Raw genomic sequence first — 16,392 nt, 5'->3', positions numbered from 1 at the left:
TAATAATAAAAAATCCTCATTTTTTTTTTTTTTTTTTTTTTTTTTATTTATTTACTGTTATTTTTTTAAAAAATTACAGTTTTAAAATATTTGTAAGTTTTTATTAGATAACACATTTTAGTGAATTTTTTTTTATTATTAATTATATAAATTTAATAATTAATTTTTTCTATATATATATATATGTTATATAAATTATCAACAATATATAAATTTATAAATATATAATAATTAATTAAATAGTTATATTATTTATATAAATCCAAGAATGTTAGATAAATATTTGAATATAGATTTTTTTTTACTATTTATGTCTACATTTTTGGATTGCGAAATTTTTTATTTTAATTGTTAACCATATCATAATATATTAAATATTTATATATATATAGATTATCTATTAATCTTGAACTTAGTATACAAAAAATTTTTTTTAAAAAAAAAAAAAAAAAAAATGAGGATTTTTATTATTTTAATTATTTCTAAAAATTTAAAAAATTTATTTGATTAATAAAAATTAAATTTTTGATTTAAATGTAAAAATTAAAAATTTATATTTATTAATAAAATTTTAATTAATTAATTTAATTAATTATTTAATTATTTATAAATGTTTATATATATATATATATATATATATATATTTATCTATATATTTATTTATATATTTATATAATCATTAATATTTTATTTTATAATTTACTAAAAAAAATTATTTTTGTGCAATTAATTTATAGAATTAATAAATTATTTTATTATGAATATAATAGTAAAATATAATTATAAAATATAATTATAAATATTTATTTATATAAAATTAATTAATGTAAATAAATATATTACATTCATATTATATAAATAAAATTTTATAAATTTTATTAAATTATATTAATAGGGGAATATTTATCAGATTTAGTGATTAAAAAAAATTATTAATTAGTAATTTATTATTTAATAATTTTTAAAAAATTATTGTAAATTTAAGGTAATAAATAAAATTTTATTATAATAAATTATTTTGTTTATAAACAACTAAATTAAATTATTTATTAATAAAATTTAATAAATTAGTAAAAAATTATTATTTATAAATATAGTAATTAAATATAATTAAATTTTATTATACTAATATTTATTTATAATAAAAATAAATATAAATATATTTTAAATATAAATTTTAATTTTATTAATTATATATATATATATATATAGGGGGGATTATATATCAGATTTAGTGATTAAAAAAAATTATTAATAATATTATTTTATTATTATATTATTATTATTTATTATGATTTTATAAATAAAATTATATATATATATATATATATATATATTGATATTAAAAGTTACAGTAAAATTTTTATTTAAGGTTTATATTTATTATAATTAAAATGTACTATTAATTAATATTAATAATAAAAAATATTTATAATTAATAATTTAAAATAATTTTTTAAAATAATTTTAAAGTTTTATTTTGGCTTAAAAATTTGTTATTAATTTGATTTATATGTAAATTTTTGTGTGAATTTATATTTATTTTAAAAATAAATATAAAAAATTATTCGCAGTAATTAATATTATTAATTAAAGAAATTTAGAAATAGCAATATTAAAAAGTATTGACCAAATTGGTGCCAGCAGTCGCGGTTATACCAATAATACAAATAAATTTTTTTAGTATTAATTAAATTGTTTAAATTAAAATAAAATTAAATATATTAAGTGAAATTTTATATTTAAATTATTTTGTAAGTTAATAATTGAAGTTAAAAAATTTTAATAAAAAACTAGGATTAGATACCCTATTATTTAAAATGTAAATTAATTGCTAAAGTAGTAATAGTTATGTTCTTGAAACTTAAAAAATTTGGCGGTATTTTAGTCTATCCAGAGGAACCTGTTTTGTAATCGATAATCCACGATGGACCTTACTTAAGTTTGTAATCAGTTTATATACCGTCGTTATCAGAATATTTTATAAGAATAATAATATTCAATAATTTTAATAAAAATTTATATCAGATCAAGGTGTAGCTTATATTTAAGTAATAATGGGTTACAATAAAATTATTTAAACGGATAAAATAATGAAAAAATTTTTGAAGGTGGATTTGGTAGTAAAATTATATAGATTAATAATTTGATTTTAGCTCTAAAATATGTACACATCGCCCGTCGCTCTTATTATTAAGGTAAGATAAGTCGTAACATAGTAGATGTACTGGAAAGTGTATCTAGAATGACAATTTAAAGCTTATACAGTAAAGCATTTCATTTACATTGAAAAGATTTTTGTGCAAATCAATATAAATTGATTAGTTTTTATTTATTAATTTTTATTATTTTTTATTAAAGTATTAGAAATAACTATAAATTTTAAAGTTTTAGTATTGTTTAAAGAAAAAATAATTTTAATAATAGTTTATTAGTATTGTGAAAGAAAATTGAAATAATTTGAAAAAATTTTATTGTAAAAGAAAATTTAATTTATTGTACCTTGTGTATCAGCGTTTATTAAATAAAAAATAAATATTTATTTTTCTCGATTTTAAAAGAGTTAATATAATATATAAGTTAATGTGACAAAATTATTTAAAATATTATATTAGAAATGAAATGTTATTCGTTTTTAAAGGTATCTAGTTTTTTAAGAAATAAATTTAATTTAGAAATTATAAATTTATTTAATTAATTTTATTAATTAAATAATTTATAATTTTAATATTTTATGGGATAAGCTATAAAATAAATTTTTAAAAATAATAAATAAATTTAATAAATATATGCTTAGAATTAGCAATTATTAAAAAATGTGTTATAATTTATTTTATAAATTAAATTATTTATTAAATTTTAATTATTTATTAAAATATTAATTTTAATGGTTAAAATTAAGTAATAATGATAGAATTAGTATATTATTATATTGTTTAAATAAATTTTTATGAAAAGTTTAAGTAAAGAATTCGGCAAAAATAATGTTCGCCTGTTTAACAAAAACATGTCTTTTTGAATTATATATATAAAGTCTAACCTGCCCACTGAAAATTTTTTAACGGCCGCAGTATTTTGACTGTGCAAAGGTAGCATAATCATTAGTCTTTTAATTGAAGGCTGGAATGAATGGTTGGACGAAATATTAACTGTTTCATTTGAATTTTTATTAGAATTTTATTTTTTAGTCAAAAAGCTAAAATTTATTTAAAAGACGAGAAGACCCTATAAATCTTTATATTTTATTTATTTTAATTATAAAGATTAATTTAATTTTAATAAATTAAAATATTTTATTGGGGTGATATTAAAATTTAAAAAACTTTTAATTTTTAAAAACATTAATTTATGAATAATTGATCCATTAATAATGATTAAAAAATTAAGTTACTTTAGGGATAACAGCGTAATTTTTTTGGAGAGTTCATATCGATAAAAAAGATTGCGACCTCGATGTTGGATTAAGATATAATTTTGGGTGTAGCCGTTCAAATTTTAAGTCTGTTCGACTTTTAAATTCTTACATGATCTGAGTTCAAACCGGTGTAAGCCAGGTTGGTTTCTATCTTTAAAAAATTATAATATTTTAGTACGAAAGGACCAAATATTAAAATAATTATATTTTATAATATGAATATTATTAATATTAATAAACTATTTTGGCAGATTAGTGCAATAAATTTAGAATTTATTTATGTAATTTATTATTACAAATAGTACTTGTTTTATATAGAATTTGTTTTATCATTAATTGGAAGTTTATTATTAATTATTTGTGTATTAGTAAGTGTAGCTTTTTTAACTTTATTAGAACGTAAAGTTTTAGGTTATATTCAAATTCGTAAGGGTCCTAATAAAGTTGGATTAATAGGAATTCCTCAACCTTTTTGTGATGCAATTAAATTATTTACAAAAGAACAAACTTATCCATTATTATCTAATTATTTAAGATATTATATTTCTCCAATTTTTTCTTTATTTTTATCTTTATTTGTTTGAATATGTATACCTTTTTTTGTTAAACTATATTCTTTTAATTTAGGTGGTTTATTTTTTTTATGTTGTACTAGATTAGGGGTTTATACTGTTATAGTAGCAGGTTGATCTTCTAATTCTAATTATGCATTATTAGGAGGGTTACGAGCTGTAGCTCAAACTATTTCTTATGAAGTTAGATTAGCTTTAATTTTATTATCTTTTATTTTTTTAATTGGAAGATATAATATAATTTATTTTTTTCATTATCAAATTTATATATGATTTTTAATTATTTTATTTCCTATAGCTTTAGTTTGATTAACTATTTCATTAGCTGAAACTAACCGAACACCATTTGATTTCGCTGAAGGAGAATCAGAATTAGTTTCTGGGTTTAATGTAGAGTATAGAAGAGGAGGATTTGCTTTAATTTTTATAGCAGAGTATGCTAGAATTTTATTTATAAGTATATTATTTTGTGTAATTTTTTTAGGGTGTGATGTTTTTAATTTATTATTTTATATTAAATTAACTTTTATTTCTTTTGTATTTATTTGAGTTCGAGGTACTTTACCTCGATTTCGTTATGATAAGTTGATGTATTTAGCATGAAAATGTTTTTTATCTTTTTCTTTAAATTATTTATTATTTTTTATTGGTTTTAAAATTTTATTATTTTCTTTATTATAATGAATTATTTTTAGTAAAGTTAATAGAAAATTAAATTCTATCTTATGTTTTCAAAACATACGCTTATTCAAGCTCATTAACTAATTATATTAGTGTAATAAATTATCTCATCATTTTGTAACTAATGGGTTAACCAAATAATATAAGAAATAAATAACAGTTAAAATTTGTCCAATTAGTACATAAGGTTCTTCAACTGGACGAGCTCCAATTCAAGTTAATAAAATTACTGTTACTAATATAGATCAAAATAAAATTTGATTAATTGGGTAAAATTGAATTCCTCGGAATTTTCTTAAATTGTAAAAAGGTAAAATTATTAAAATTGCAATTGATAATACTAATGCAATAACTCCTCCTAATTTATTAGGAATAGAACGTAAAATAGCGTATGCAAATAAAAAATATCATTCTGGTTGAATATGGGCAGGTGTAACTAATGGATTAGCTGGGATAAAATTATCAGGATCTCCTAATAAATTTGGGCTAATTAATACTAATGAAATTAGGATAAAAATTATTACAATAAATCCTACAATATCCTTAAATGTAAAATAAGGATGAAAAGGAATTTTATCAATATTAGAATTTAATCCAATAGGGTTATTAGATCCTGTTTGGTGTAAAAATAATAAATGAATTATTGTTATAGCAAGAACAATAAATGGTAAAATAAAATGGAATGTAAAAAATCGAGTTAAAGTAGCATTATCTACAGCAAATCCTCCTCATAATCATTGAACTAAATCTATACCTAAATAAGGGATAGCAGATAAAAGATTTGTAATTACAGTAGCTCCTCAAAATGATATTTGTCCTCAAGGTAAAACATATCCTATAAAAGCTGTTCCTATAACTAAAAATAAAATAATTACTCCTACTAATCAAGTTGGAGTAAATAGATATGAACCGTAATAAATTCCTCGTCCTACATGTAGATAAATGCAAATAAAAAAAAATGATGCACCGTTAGCGTGTAAAGTTCGTAATAATCAACCATAATTAACATCTCGACAAATATGATTAACTCTATAAAAAGCTAAATTAACATCAGCTGTGTAATGTATAGCTAAAAATAATCCAGTTAAAATTTGAATAATTAAACATAATCCAAGTAAAGAACCAAAATTTCATCATCTTGAAATATTAATTGGAGCTGGTAAATCTACTAAAGCATTATTAGCAATTTTAAATAAAGGGTGGGAAGTTCGTAAAGGTTTGTTCATTAATTATGATATTATTCGAATAGGTCCCTTAAATAATTTAGTAATTTTTACTACTACAATTAAAGTAATTAATAAATAATTTATTAATAAAATTGTAATAAAATTAGTAGGAAAATTATATAATTTATTTAATGATAAAGAGTTTTCTGTAAAATATGAATTTATTTTAATAATAGATTCTATTTCATTGTTTATTAAAAATAATGAAATAGAAGTTTTGTCAACAATAAAAGATAAAATTAATATTATAAATAAAATTAATCCAGAAAATAAAGTAAGTTTAATAGATAAATTAAATATTTCATTAGAAGCTAAGGATGTAACGTAAATAAATAGTACAAGTATACCCCCTAAAAAAATCAAAAATAAAATGTATGAATATCAAAAACTTTTAGTTATTAAACCTGAAATTAAACAAACAAAAATTGTTTGAATTAATAAAGTTAAACCTAAAGCTAATGGATGGATTATATTTAAAAAAATAATAGAAGTAGTAATAATTAAAGAATATAATATTAATTGAATAATTTCAAGAGGTAGTTTATTTAAAATATTAATTTTGGGGATTAATGAAAAAGAAATTTCTTTTCTCTTGAAGTTTTAAAAGAAAAAATCTTATTTTTGATTTACAAGACCAATGTTTTTATTAAACTATTAAAACTAATGATTATAATTTTATATTGAAGTTTACCTATAATTTTATTTATTTTAGGTTTATTTTGTTTTGTTTCTAATCGAAAACATTTACTTTCAATACTTTTAAGTTTGGAATTTATTGTTTTAATATTATTTTTTATATTATTTATTTATTTAAATATATTAAATTATGAAAATTATTTTAGAATAATATTTTTAACATTTAGAGTATGTGAAGGAGCTTTAGGTTTATCTATTTTAGTTTCTATAATTCGTACACATGGTAATGATTATTTTCAATCTTTTAGAATTATATAATATGTTAAAAATTATTTTTTTTTTGTTATTTTTAACTCCTATTTGTTTTATTAATAATATATACTGAACGGTTCAAATTATATTGTTTTTTATTAGATTTATTTTTTTATTAATAAATAATTTTATAAATTATTGATCTGAAATTTCTTATTTTTTAGGTTGTGATATACTTTCTTATGGGTTAGTGTTATTAAGTTTATGAATTTGTTCTTTAATATTATTAGCTAGAGAAAGAGTTAATAAATATAATAATTATAAAAATTTATTTTTATTAAATATTGTAATTTTGTTATTATTATTAGTTTTAACATTTAGAAGAATAAGTTTATTTATGTTTTATTTATTTTTTGAAAGAAGTTTAATTCCTACATTATTTTTAATTTTAGGATGAGGGTATCAACCTGAACGGTTACAAGCAGGGGTATATTTATTATTTTATACGTTGTTAGTTTCATTACCTATATTAATTGGTATTTTTTATGTAATAAATAAAACAGGTTCTATAAATTTTTATCTAATAAATAATTTTATGTTTAATTATGATTTATTATATTTTTGTTTATTATGCGCTTTTTTAGTAAAAATACCAATATTTTTAGTTCATTTATGATTACCTAAGGCTCATGTTGAAGCTCCAGTTTCTGGATCAATAATTTTAGCTGGAATTATATTAAAATTAGGGGGTTATGGATTACTACGAGTTATTTCTTTTTTACAATTTATAAATTTAAAATATAGTTTTATTTGAATTAGAATTAGATTAGTAGGGGGTGTATTAGTGAGATTAGTATGTTTACGTCAGACAGATTTAAAGGCTTTAATTGCTTATTCTTCTGTTGCTCATATAGGAATTGTTTTAGCTGGGCTATTAACAATAACTTACTGAGGATTATGTGGTTCTTATACTTTAATAATTGCTCATGGTTTATGCTCTTCCGGATTGTTTTGTTTAGCTAATGTTTCTTATGAACGACTAGGTAGTCGTAGTATACTTATTAATAAGGGGTTATTAAATTTTATACCTGCTATAACTTTATGATGATTTTTATTAAGATCTGCTAATATAGCTGCTCCTCCAACATTAAATTTATTAGGAGAAATTTCTTTATTAAATAGAATTGTTTCTTGATCATGAATTTCTATAATTATATTATCATTTTTATCATTTTTTAGTGCTGCATATACTTTATATCTTTATTCTTTTAGTCAACATGGGAAATTATTTTCTGGAATTTATTCTTTTAGAGGAGGTAAAATTCGAGAATATTTATTAATATTATTACATTGATTACCTTTAAATTTATTAATTTTAAAAAGAGAATCATGTATATTATGATTATATTTAAATAGTTTAAAAAAAATACTAATTTGTGGTGTTAGTGATATGAAGTAATTCATTTTAGATCGTGAAATATTTATCAATTTGTAGAATTAGATTTGTTAATTTAATTTCTATTAGTTTATCTTGTTTTTTATTAAGTTTATATTTTTTATTAAATAATATAATTTATTTTATTGAATGAGAAGTTGTTTCTTTAAATTCAATAAGAATTGTAATAACTTTTTTATTAGATTGAATAAGTTTATTATTTATATCTTTTGTTTTAATAATTGCTTCTTTAGTAATTTTTTATAGAAAAGAATATATAAGAAGAGATGAAAATATTAATCGATTTATTATATTAGTATTAATATTTGTTCTATCTATAATATTATTGATTATTAGTCCTAATTTAATTAGAATTTTATTAGGTTGGGATGGTTTAGGGTTAGTTTCTTATTGTTTAGTAATTTATTTTCAAAATATTAAATCTTATAATGCTGGAATATTGACTGCATTATCTAATCGAATTGGAGATGTTGCCCTTCTTTTAGCTATTGCTTGAATATTAAATTATGGAAGATGAAATTATATTTTTTATTTAGAAGTTATACAAAATGAATTTGAAATATTAATAATTGGTAGATTAGTAATATTGGCAGCTATAACTAAAAGAGCTCAAATTCCTTTTTCTTCTTGGTTACCTGCTGCTATAGCTGCCCCTACTCCTGTTTCTGCTTTAGTACATTCTTCTACTTTAGTAACAGCTGGGGTTTATTTATTAATTCGATTTAATATTATTTTAAGAACTTCTTGATTGGGTCAGTTATTACTTTTATTATCTGGGTTAACAATATTTATAGCTGGATTGGGGGCTAATTTTGAATTTGACTTAAAAAAAATTATTGCTTTATCTACTTTAAGACAATTAGGGTTAATGATAAGAATTTTATCAATAGGATTTTATAAATTAGCTATATTTCATTTATTAACACATGCTTTATTTAAAGCATTATTATTTATATGTGCCGGGGCTATTATTCATAATATAAATAATTCTCAAGATATTCGATTAATAGGAGGTTTAAGAATTCATATACCTCTGACTTCCGCTTGTTTTAATGTTTCTAATTTAGCATTATGTGGGATACCTTTTTTAGCTGGATTTTATTCTAAGGATATAATTTTGGAAATCGTTAGCATTAGAAATATTAATATATTTTCATTTTTTTTATATTTTTTTTCAACAGGTTTAACTGTAAGTTATTCTTTTCGATTAGTTTATTATTCAATAACTGGGGATTTAAATTGTGGAAGTTTAAATATATTAAATGATGAAAGTTGAGTAATACTCCGAGGTATATTAGGTTTATTAATTATAAGAATTATTGGGGGGAGAATATTAAATTGATTAATTTTTCCTATTCCTTATATAATCTGTTTACCTAGATATTTAAAATTATTAACATTATTTGTTTGTATTTTTGGGGGGCTATCAGGCTATTTAATTTCAATAACAAATTTATACTCTTTAAATAAATCTTTATTGAATTATAATTTAGTTACTTTTTTAGGGTCAATATGATTTATACCTTATATTAGAACTTATGGAATAATTTTTTATCCATTAAATTATGGTCAATTAGTAGTAAAAAGTTTTGATCAAGGTTGATCTGAATATTTTGGAGGTCAACATTTATATTACAAGTTAACTAATTATTCTAAAACTTTATTTTTAATACATAATAATAGTTTAAAAATTTATTTAATATTATTTGTATTTTGAATTTTAATTTTATTTAATTTTTTATTATTTTTATATTCAAATAGCTTATATTTAGAGTATGACACTGAAGATGTTATGGAGATTAATTAATCTTTGAATATAGTGAATTAATTTTAGTAATTTATAAAAAAAACATATTTTATTATTACAATGAAAATGTAAGGTTTTAATTTAAACTATATAAATAGAAGTATAAATGGAATTTAACCATTAAAAGAAAAAAGTTAGCAGCTTTTACTTGATCACCATACTTCCTTAATTGGGGTTTATACCCAGTTATATCATTAACAGTGATACGCCTCTTTTTGGCTTCAATTAAAGAATAAGGGTAAATTTACCTAAGGTTAGGTCGAAACTAACTGCAATTAATCGCTTCATATTCTATTTAAGGTAGATTGAATATTCAATACTTTTTGAATGCAAATCAAATGTTATAATTAACTACAACCCTATTTTATTATTTTAATTTGATCAATTTAATATACCTTGATTTCATTCATGGTATAATCCAATTAATAAAATTAAAATAAAAATAATTGAAGTAATTGTTCAAATTATAATATTAGAATATTTTAAGATAATAATTATAGGTAGAATTAAAGCGATTTCTACATCAAAAATTAAAAAAATAATAGTAATTAAAAAAAATCGTAATGAAAATGGCAGGCGAGAAGACGATTTTGGGTCAAATCCACATTCAAAAGGAGATCTTTTTTCTCGATCAATAAGTGCTTTTTTCGATAAAATTGAAGCTAAAAATATAACAATAGTTGTAATTAATAAAATTAATGAAGCAATAATGATAATAGAAAAAATTATCTATACTATTTATTAATAGACCTTATGATTGGAAGTCAAATATACTTTTATACTATATAGATAATTATGATAATAGTTTAACCTCCTCATCAGTAAATTGTAATATATAAAAATAATCAAACTACATCTACAAAATGTCAGTATCATGCAGCTGCTTCAAATCCGAAGTGATGGTTTTTTGAAAAATGATTATTTAAATGTCGTAATAAACATACTAATAAAAAAGTTGTTCCAATTAAAACATGGACTCCATGAAATCCTGTAGCCATATAAAATGTTGATCCATAAACTGAATCAGCAATAGTAAACGGGGCTTCAATATATTCGTAAGCTTGTAAAATTGTAAAATAAACTCCTAATAATACAGTAAAAAATAAACCTTGAGTAGTTTGAGAATGATTTCTTTCTATTATACTGTGGTGAGCTCAAGTTACAGTTACTCCTGAAGCTAATAAAATAGCTGTATTTAATAAAGGAATTTGAAATGGATTAAATGAAATAATTCCTAAAGGAGGTCATGAAGCTCCTAATTCAATTGCTGGAGATAGTCTTCTGTGAAAAAAAGCTCAAAAAAAACTAACAAAAAATAAAACTTCAGATAAAATAAATAAAATTATTCCTCATCGTAATCCGATAGTTACAGCATAAGTATGAAGTCCTTGGTATGTACCTTCTCGTGATACGTCTCGTCATCATTGATAAACTGTTAAAATAGTGATAATATTACCTAATAAAAATAATGAGATATCATATTGATGAAATCATTTTACTATACCTGATACAGTTGTTATAGCCCCAATTGCTCCTGTTAAAGGTCATGGGCTGTAATCAACTAAATGAAAAGGATGATTTGAATGTGTAGACATTTAATTAAATTAATTTACTTCTCTAGAGTATAAAGTTCTTAATACTGCAAATACATATGATTGAATTATAGCTACAGCTGATTCTAAAATTAGTAGAGCAATTTGAGCTATTAATAAAAATGTTACTAATAAATAAGATATAGAAGGTCCTGTATTTCCCAATAAAGTTAGTAATAGATGTCCAGCAATTATATTAGCTGTTAATCGAACAGCTAATGTTCCTGGTCGAATAATATTTCTAATAGTTTCAATACATACTATAAATGGTATAAGAACTGCTGGTGTTCCTTGTGGCACTAAATGGGCAAATATATGTTGTGTATGATTAATTCATCCATATAATATAAAACATAATCATAAAGGTAAAGCTAAAGATAAAGTTAAAGTTAAATGACTTGTTCTTGTAAAAATATATGGGAATAATCCTATAAAATTATTAAATAAAATTAATGAAAATAATGAAATAAAAATAAATGTAGATCCATTATGACCTGAAGGTCCTAATAAAGTTTTGAATTCTTTGTGAAGTGTTAATAAAATAGAATTTCAAAAAATGTTGTATCGAGAAGGTATTAATCAATAAATTGAAGGGATTATTAAAAGTCCTAAGAATGTTCTTAATCAATTTAATGATAAATTAAAAATAGCTGAAGGGTCAAATACAGAAAATAAATTTGTTATCATTTTCAATTTATTGAATTTAAATTAATATTTTTTAATTCATTTGATTTAGGTGAAGTTGGCATATAAGAATAATAATTAATTGAACAAAATAAAATAAATGTGATAGAAAAAATAATGAATAGTAATAATCATCTAATTGGGGCTATTTGTGGGATTAAAAAATATTAATAATTTAATAATTTTAGTTTGACATACTAATGTTATATTTTTAACTAATTTTTTTTTCATTAGAAGTAAGTGCTAATTTACTATAAAGTGGTTTAAGAGACCAGTACTTGCTTTCAGTCATCTAATGAAGAATTATTATTAGAAATTCATTTAATAAAATAATTTACAGGAACACTTTCAATAACAATTGGTATAAATCTATGATTAGCTCCACAAATTTCTGAACATTGTCCATAAAATAAACCTGGTCGATTAATAAAAAAATTAGTTTGGTTTAAACGACCTGGGGTTCCATCAACTTTTACTCCTAAAGCTGGAATTGTTCAAGAATGAATTACATCGGCAGCTGTGACTAAAATTCGAATTTGTGAATTTATAGGTAAGACAATTCGATTATCGACATCTAATAATCGGAATCCATCAGTTGTTAATTCATTTGTAGGAATTATATATGAATCAAATTCAATATTATTAAAATCTGAATATTCATAACTTCAGTATCATTGATGACCAATTCTTTTTAAAGTTACTGAGGGTTCATTAATTTCATCTAATAGATACAATAAACGTAAAGAAGGAAGAGCAATAAATAATAAAATAATTGCTGGTAAAATAGTTCAAATTATTTCGATTAATTGTCCGTGTAAAAGAAATCGATTTACATAGTTATTAAAAAATAATATAAATATTAGATATCCAACTAATACAGTAATTATTACTAAAATTAATAATGCGTGATCATGGAAAAAAATTAATTGTTCCATTAAAGGAGAAGCTCTATCTTGTAAACCTAAATTAGCTCATGTAGACATTAATTTTCTAATAAAAGTAAAATACTTTATATATGGAGCTTAAATCCATTGCACTAATCTGCCATATTAGAAATTAATTTGTTAAAAGTGGTAATTCAGAATAGCTATGTTCAGCTGGTGGAGTATTTTGGTATCATTCAATCGATGAATTTAATTGAATTGGATAAATTACTTGTCGTTGGGAAACTAAACTTTCTCAGATAATATAAAAAAAGAATAAAATACCCAATAATGAAATAGAAGATCCAATAGTTGAAACTACATTTCAAGTTGTGTAAGCATCAGGATAGTCTGAGTAACGTCGGGGTATTCCAGCTAATCCTAAAAAGTGTTGAGGGAAAAATGTTAAATTTACTCCAATAAATATAATAATAAATTGACTTTTTAATCACTTAACATTTAATGTCAATCCAGTAAATAAAGGGTATCAATGAATAAACCCTGCTATAATAGCAAATACAGCTCCTATTGATAAAACATAATGAAAATGAGCTACTACATAATAAGTATCATGTAAGATAATATCAACTGATGAATTAGCTAATACTACTCCAGTTAATCCCCCTACTGTGAATAAAAATACAAATCCTAAAGCTCATAAAATAGCTGGGGAATATGAAAGTTGAGTTCCATGTAAAGTTGCTAGTCATCTAAAAATTTTAATTCCAGTCGGCACAGCAATAATTATAGTTGCTGAAGTAAAATAAGCTCGAGTGTCTACGTCTATTCCTACTGTAAATATATGATGAGCTCATACAATAAACCCTAATAATCCAATTGCAAGTATTGCGTAAATTATTCCTAAAGAACCGAAAGTTTCCTTTTTTCCAGATTCTTGACTAATAATATGAGAAATTATCCCAAATCCTGGTAAAATTAAAATATAAACTTCAGGGTGTCCAAAAAATCAAAATAAATGTTGATATAAAATAGGATCCCCTCCTCCTGCCGGGTCAAAAAATGAGGTATTTAAATTTCGATCTGTTAATAATATAGTAATAGCTCCAGCTAGTACTGGTAATGATAATAAAAGTAATAAAGCAGTAATTACAACTGATCAAACAAATAAAGGTATTCGGTCTAATGTAATACCCGTTGATCGTATATTAATTACAGTTGTAATAAAATTTACAGCTCCTAAAATTGAAGAAATTCCGGCTAGATGTAATGAAAAAATTGCTAAATCTACTGAAGCCCCTCCATGAGCAATTCCAGCAGAAAGAGGCGGGTAAACAGTTCAACCTGTTCCAGCTCCGTTTTCAACCATTCTTCTCACTAATAATAAAGAAAGAGCAGGGGGCAGTAGTCAAAATCTTATATTATTTATTCGTGGGAATGCTATATCTGGGGCCCCTAATATTAATGGAACTAATCAATTTCCAAATCCTCCAATTATAATTGGTATTACTATAAAAAAAATTATAATAAAAGCATGTGCGGTAACAATTACGTTATAAATTTGGTCATCTCCAATTAATGCTCCTGGATGACCTAATTCAGCTCGAATTAAAATTCTTAGAGATGTTCCTACTATTCCGGCTCAAGCTCCAAAAATAAAATATAGAGTTCCAATATCTTTATGATTTGTAGAAAATAATCATTGTCGCGATTGGATTAAGTGGCTGAAGTTTAGGCGATAGATTGTAAATCTATTTATAAGAGTTATTCTTCTTAATCAAATCAATAAAATTGGTCTTATAGTCAATAATGATATCAAACTGCAATTTTGAAGGAGTAAAATTTTACTAAGGCTTAAAGGAATACCCTTTATTTACAGCTTTGAAGGCTATTAGTTTGATTAACTTAAAACCTTAGAATATAAAAAAAAATAAAGAAATTAAGAATAATCCAAAAATTGAAAAAAAAGTTATAATTAAATATAAATTAGTATTATTACTATTTATATTTATTTCTATGACTCAATTATTTTCGAAATAATTTAGTATAAAAGCTGAGTAACAAATCCGGAGATAAAAAAATAATGTAATTAAAGTTGATATTATTATTAATGTTAATAAAAAATATTGATTACATAATGTTAATTGTTGGATTACTAATCATTTAGGTAAAAATCCTAAAAATGGGGGCAATCCTCCTAAAGATAAAAAATTTATAAATAATGAAAATTTTAAAATTTTTCTACTAACAAATCAAGAAAATAATTGATTTAAATGAAATAATTTAAAAATATTAAATATAAATGTTAAAATAAAAGATAAAAATGAATAAAATAAAAAATAAATCAATCAAATAGATTCTCTAATTATTAAAGATCTTAATATTCATCCTAAATGATTAATAGAAGAAAAAGCCATTAATTTTCGTAATGAAGTTTGATTTAACCCTCCAATAGCTCCAATAACTACAGATAAAATTACTCTAATTAATAATAAATTTTTAATATTTAAATAAGAAATTAATATTAACGGAGCAATTTTTTGTCAAGTTATTAGTATTAAGGCGTTTATTCATGTTAATCCTTCTATTATATTAGGAAATCAAAAATGAAAAGGAGCGGCTCCACTTTTTAATAATAAGGCTGATATAATAATTATTGATGTAAAAGATTCATTAATTTCATTATTTATATTATTTTTTAGTATTAATAAAATTGAAGAAAATAATAATACAGTTGATGCCAAAGCTTGAGTTAAAAAATACTTTAAAGAGGCTTCTGTTGATATTAAATTGTTATTGTCTCTTAATAGGGGGATAAAAGACAACAAATTAATTTCTAAACCTATTCAAGCTCCTAATCAAGAATTAGATGTAACTGTAATTAATGTTCCAATAATTATAATTGTAATAAATAAAATTTTTGATGAATTATTAAAAATTAAAAAGAAAAGGATTATAACCTTTATAAATGGGGTATGAACCCAGTAGCTTAATTAGCTTATCTTTTTATGTGCGTAATAAATAAATATATTTTGGTGTATGATGCACAAAAGTTTTTGATACTTTTAGAAATAGTTTAATTCTATTAAATATAAAATCTTTATTATAAATAACATATAAATCAGTCAATGAATGCAGAAAACTGCATGATTTACCCTATCAAGGTAACCCTTTTTATCAGGCAATTCAT

General features: G+C 21.5%; 13 protein-coding genes and 24 non-coding genes across 37 annotated transcripts; 14 read left to right on the top strand and 23 right to left on the bottom strand. All coding sequences in view use genetic code 5, as the record gives it.

The window, feature by feature from the left end:
• The first annotated feature begins 1,467 nt into the window (after nt 1–1,467).
• On the top strand, nt 1,468–2,250 carry rrnS. Its single transcript has one exon. It is a non-coding gene; the product is annotated as a 12S ribosomal RNA (ribosomal RNA).
• On the top strand, nt 2,250–2,321 carry trnV. The gene has a single exon. It is a non-coding gene; the product is annotated as a tRNA-Val (tRNA).
• rrnL lies at nt 2,320–3,653 on the top strand. The gene has a single exon. It is a non-coding gene; the product is annotated as a 16S ribosomal RNA (ribosomal RNA).
• On the top strand, nt 3,654–3,719 carry trnL1. The gene has a single exon. It is a non-coding gene; the product is annotated as a tRNA-Leu (tRNA).
• A 1-nt stretch (nt 3,720) lies between these two features.
• On the top strand, nt 3,721–4,668 carry ND1 (NADH dehydrogenase subunit 1). Its single transcript has one exon. The coding sequence runs from the start codon at nt 3,721–3,723 to the stop codon at nt 4,666–4,668; it is 948 nt and encodes a 315-aa protein (YP_010272015.1).
• A 16-nt stretch (nt 4,669–4,684) lies between these two features.
• Nucleotides 4,685–4,750, bottom strand: trnS2. Its single transcript has one exon. It is a non-coding gene; the product is annotated as a tRNA-Ser (tRNA).
• A 7-nt stretch (nt 4,751–4,757) lies between these two features.
• CYTB (cytochrome b) lies at nt 4,758–5,894 on the bottom strand. Its single transcript has one exon. It carries the CDS (start codon nt 5,892–5,894, stop codon nt 4,758–4,760), a length of 1,137 nt encoding a protein of 378 aa, YP_010272014.1.
• A 3-nt stretch (nt 5,895–5,897) lies between these two features.
• On the bottom strand, nt 5,898–6,410 carry ND6 (NADH dehydrogenase subunit 6). Its single transcript has one exon. It carries the CDS (start codon nt 6,408–6,410, stop codon nt 5,898–5,900), a length of 513 nt encoding a protein of 170 aa, YP_010272013.1.
• A 14-nt stretch (nt 6,411–6,424) lies between these two features.
• Nucleotides 6,425–6,490, top strand: trnP. The gene has a single exon. It is a non-coding gene; the product is annotated as a tRNA-Pro (tRNA).
• On the bottom strand, nt 6,491–6,555 carry trnT. The gene has a single exon. It is a non-coding gene; the product is annotated as a tRNA-Thr (tRNA).
• An 8-nt stretch (nt 6,556–6,563) lies between these two features.
• ND4L (NADH dehydrogenase subunit 4L) lies at nt 6,564–6,848 on the top strand. The gene has a single exon. The coding sequence runs from the start codon at nt 6,564–6,566 to the stop codon at nt 6,846–6,848; it is 285 nt and encodes a 94-aa protein (YP_010272012.1).
• Nucleotide 6,849: 1 nt separating this feature from the next.
• On the top strand, nt 6,850–8,188 carry ND4 (NADH dehydrogenase subunit 4). The gene has a single exon. A coding segment is annotated over exon 1 (1,339 nt).
• trnH lies at nt 8,189–8,254 on the top strand. The gene has a single exon. It is a non-coding gene; the product is annotated as a tRNA-His (tRNA).
• Nucleotides 8,255–9,989, top strand: ND5 (NADH dehydrogenase subunit 5). Its single transcript has one exon. A coding segment is annotated over exon 1 (1,735 nt).
• On the top strand, nt 9,990–10,055 carry trnF. Its single transcript has one exon. It is a non-coding gene; the product is annotated as a tRNA-Phe (tRNA).
• Nucleotides 10,056–10,073: 18 nt separating this feature from the next.
• trnE lies at nt 10,074–10,141 on the bottom strand. The gene has a single exon. It is a non-coding gene; the product is annotated as a tRNA-Glu (tRNA).
• Nucleotides 10,142–10,209, bottom strand: trnS1. Its single transcript has one exon. It is a non-coding gene; the product is annotated as a tRNA-Ser (tRNA).
• trnN lies at nt 10,210–10,274 on the bottom strand. The gene has a single exon. It is a non-coding gene; the product is annotated as a tRNA-Asn (tRNA).
• On the bottom strand, nt 10,275–10,337 carry trnR. The gene has a single exon. It is a non-coding gene; the product is annotated as a tRNA-Arg (tRNA).
• A 4-nt stretch (nt 10,338–10,341) lies between these two features.
• Nucleotides 10,342–10,406, bottom strand: trnA. Its single transcript has one exon. It is a non-coding gene; the product is annotated as a tRNA-Ala (tRNA).
• Nucleotides 10,407–10,417: 11 nt separating this feature from the next.
• On the bottom strand, nt 10,418–10,771 carry ND3 (NADH dehydrogenase subunit 3). The gene has a single exon. The coding sequence runs from the start codon at nt 10,769–10,771 to the stop codon at nt 10,418–10,420; it is 354 nt and encodes a 117-aa protein (YP_010272009.1).
• On the bottom strand, nt 10,772–10,836 carry trnG. Its single transcript has one exon. It is a non-coding gene; the product is annotated as a tRNA-Gly (tRNA).
• Nucleotides 10,837–10,851: 15 nt separating this feature from the next.
• COX3 (cytochrome c oxidase subunit III) lies at nt 10,852–11,640 on the bottom strand. The gene has a single exon. It carries the CDS (start codon nt 11,638–11,640, stop codon nt 10,852–10,854), a length of 789 nt encoding a protein of 262 aa, YP_010272008.1.
• A 9-nt stretch (nt 11,641–11,649) lies between these two features.
• ATP6 (ATP synthase F0 subunit 6) lies at nt 11,650–12,324 on the bottom strand. The gene has a single exon. The coding sequence runs from the start codon at nt 12,322–12,324 to the stop codon at nt 11,650–11,652; it is 675 nt and encodes a 224-aa protein (YP_010272007.1).
• On the bottom strand, nt 12,318–12,479 carry ATP8 (ATP synthase F0 subunit 8). The gene has a single exon. The coding sequence runs from the start codon at nt 12,477–12,479 to the stop codon at nt 12,318–12,320; it is 162 nt and encodes a 53-aa protein (YP_010272006.1).
• On the bottom strand, nt 12,480–12,546 carry trnD. Its single transcript has one exon. It is a non-coding gene; the product is annotated as a tRNA-Asp (tRNA).
• A 2-nt stretch (nt 12,547–12,548) lies between these two features.
• Nucleotides 12,549–12,619, bottom strand: trnK. The gene has a single exon. It is a non-coding gene; the product is annotated as a tRNA-Lys (tRNA).
• COX2 (cytochrome c oxidase subunit II) lies at nt 12,620–13,304 on the bottom strand. Its single transcript has one exon. A coding segment is annotated over exon 1 (685 nt).
• A 5-nt stretch (nt 13,305–13,309) lies between these two features.
• Nucleotides 13,310–13,375, bottom strand: trnL2. The gene has a single exon. It is a non-coding gene; the product is annotated as a tRNA-Leu (tRNA).
• A 2-nt stretch (nt 13,376–13,377) lies between these two features.
• Nucleotides 13,378–14,919, bottom strand: COX1 (cytochrome c oxidase subunit I). The gene has a single exon. It carries the CDS (start codon nt 14,917–14,919, stop codon nt 13,378–13,380), a length of 1,542 nt encoding a protein of 513 aa, YP_010272004.1.
• trnY lies at nt 14,917–14,982 on the top strand. The gene has a single exon. It is a non-coding gene; the product is annotated as a tRNA-Tyr (tRNA).
• Nucleotides 14,983–14,995: 13 nt separating this feature from the next.
• On the top strand, nt 14,996–15,058 carry trnC. Its single transcript has one exon. It is a non-coding gene; the product is annotated as a tRNA-Cys (tRNA).
• trnW lies at nt 15,051–15,117 on the bottom strand. The gene has a single exon. It is a non-coding gene; the product is annotated as a tRNA-Trp (tRNA).
• On the bottom strand, nt 15,116–16,120 carry ND2 (NADH dehydrogenase subunit 2). The gene has a single exon. It carries the CDS (start codon nt 16,118–16,120, stop codon nt 15,116–15,118), a length of 1,005 nt encoding a protein of 334 aa, YP_010272003.1.
• A 21-nt stretch (nt 16,121–16,141) lies between these two features.
• trnM lies at nt 16,142–16,210 on the bottom strand. Its single transcript has one exon. It is a non-coding gene; the product is annotated as a tRNA-Met (tRNA).
• Nucleotides 16,211–16,228: 18 nt separating this feature from the next.
• On the top strand, nt 16,229–16,297 carry trnQ. The gene has a single exon. It is a non-coding gene; the product is annotated as a tRNA-Gln (tRNA).
• Nucleotides 16,298–16,329: 32 nt separating this feature from the next.
• trnI lies at nt 16,330–16,392 on the bottom strand. The gene has a single exon. It is a non-coding gene; the product is annotated as a tRNA-Ile (tRNA).

The sequence above is a fragment of the mitochondrial genome of Drosophila suzukii (assembly GCF_043229965.1).
Source record: "Drosophila suzukii mitochondrion, complete genome".
NCBI lineage: Eukaryota > Metazoa > Arthropoda > Insecta > Diptera > Drosophilidae > Drosophila > Drosophila suzukii.
This window is presented reverse-complemented; position numbering and strand designations above follow the sequence as displayed.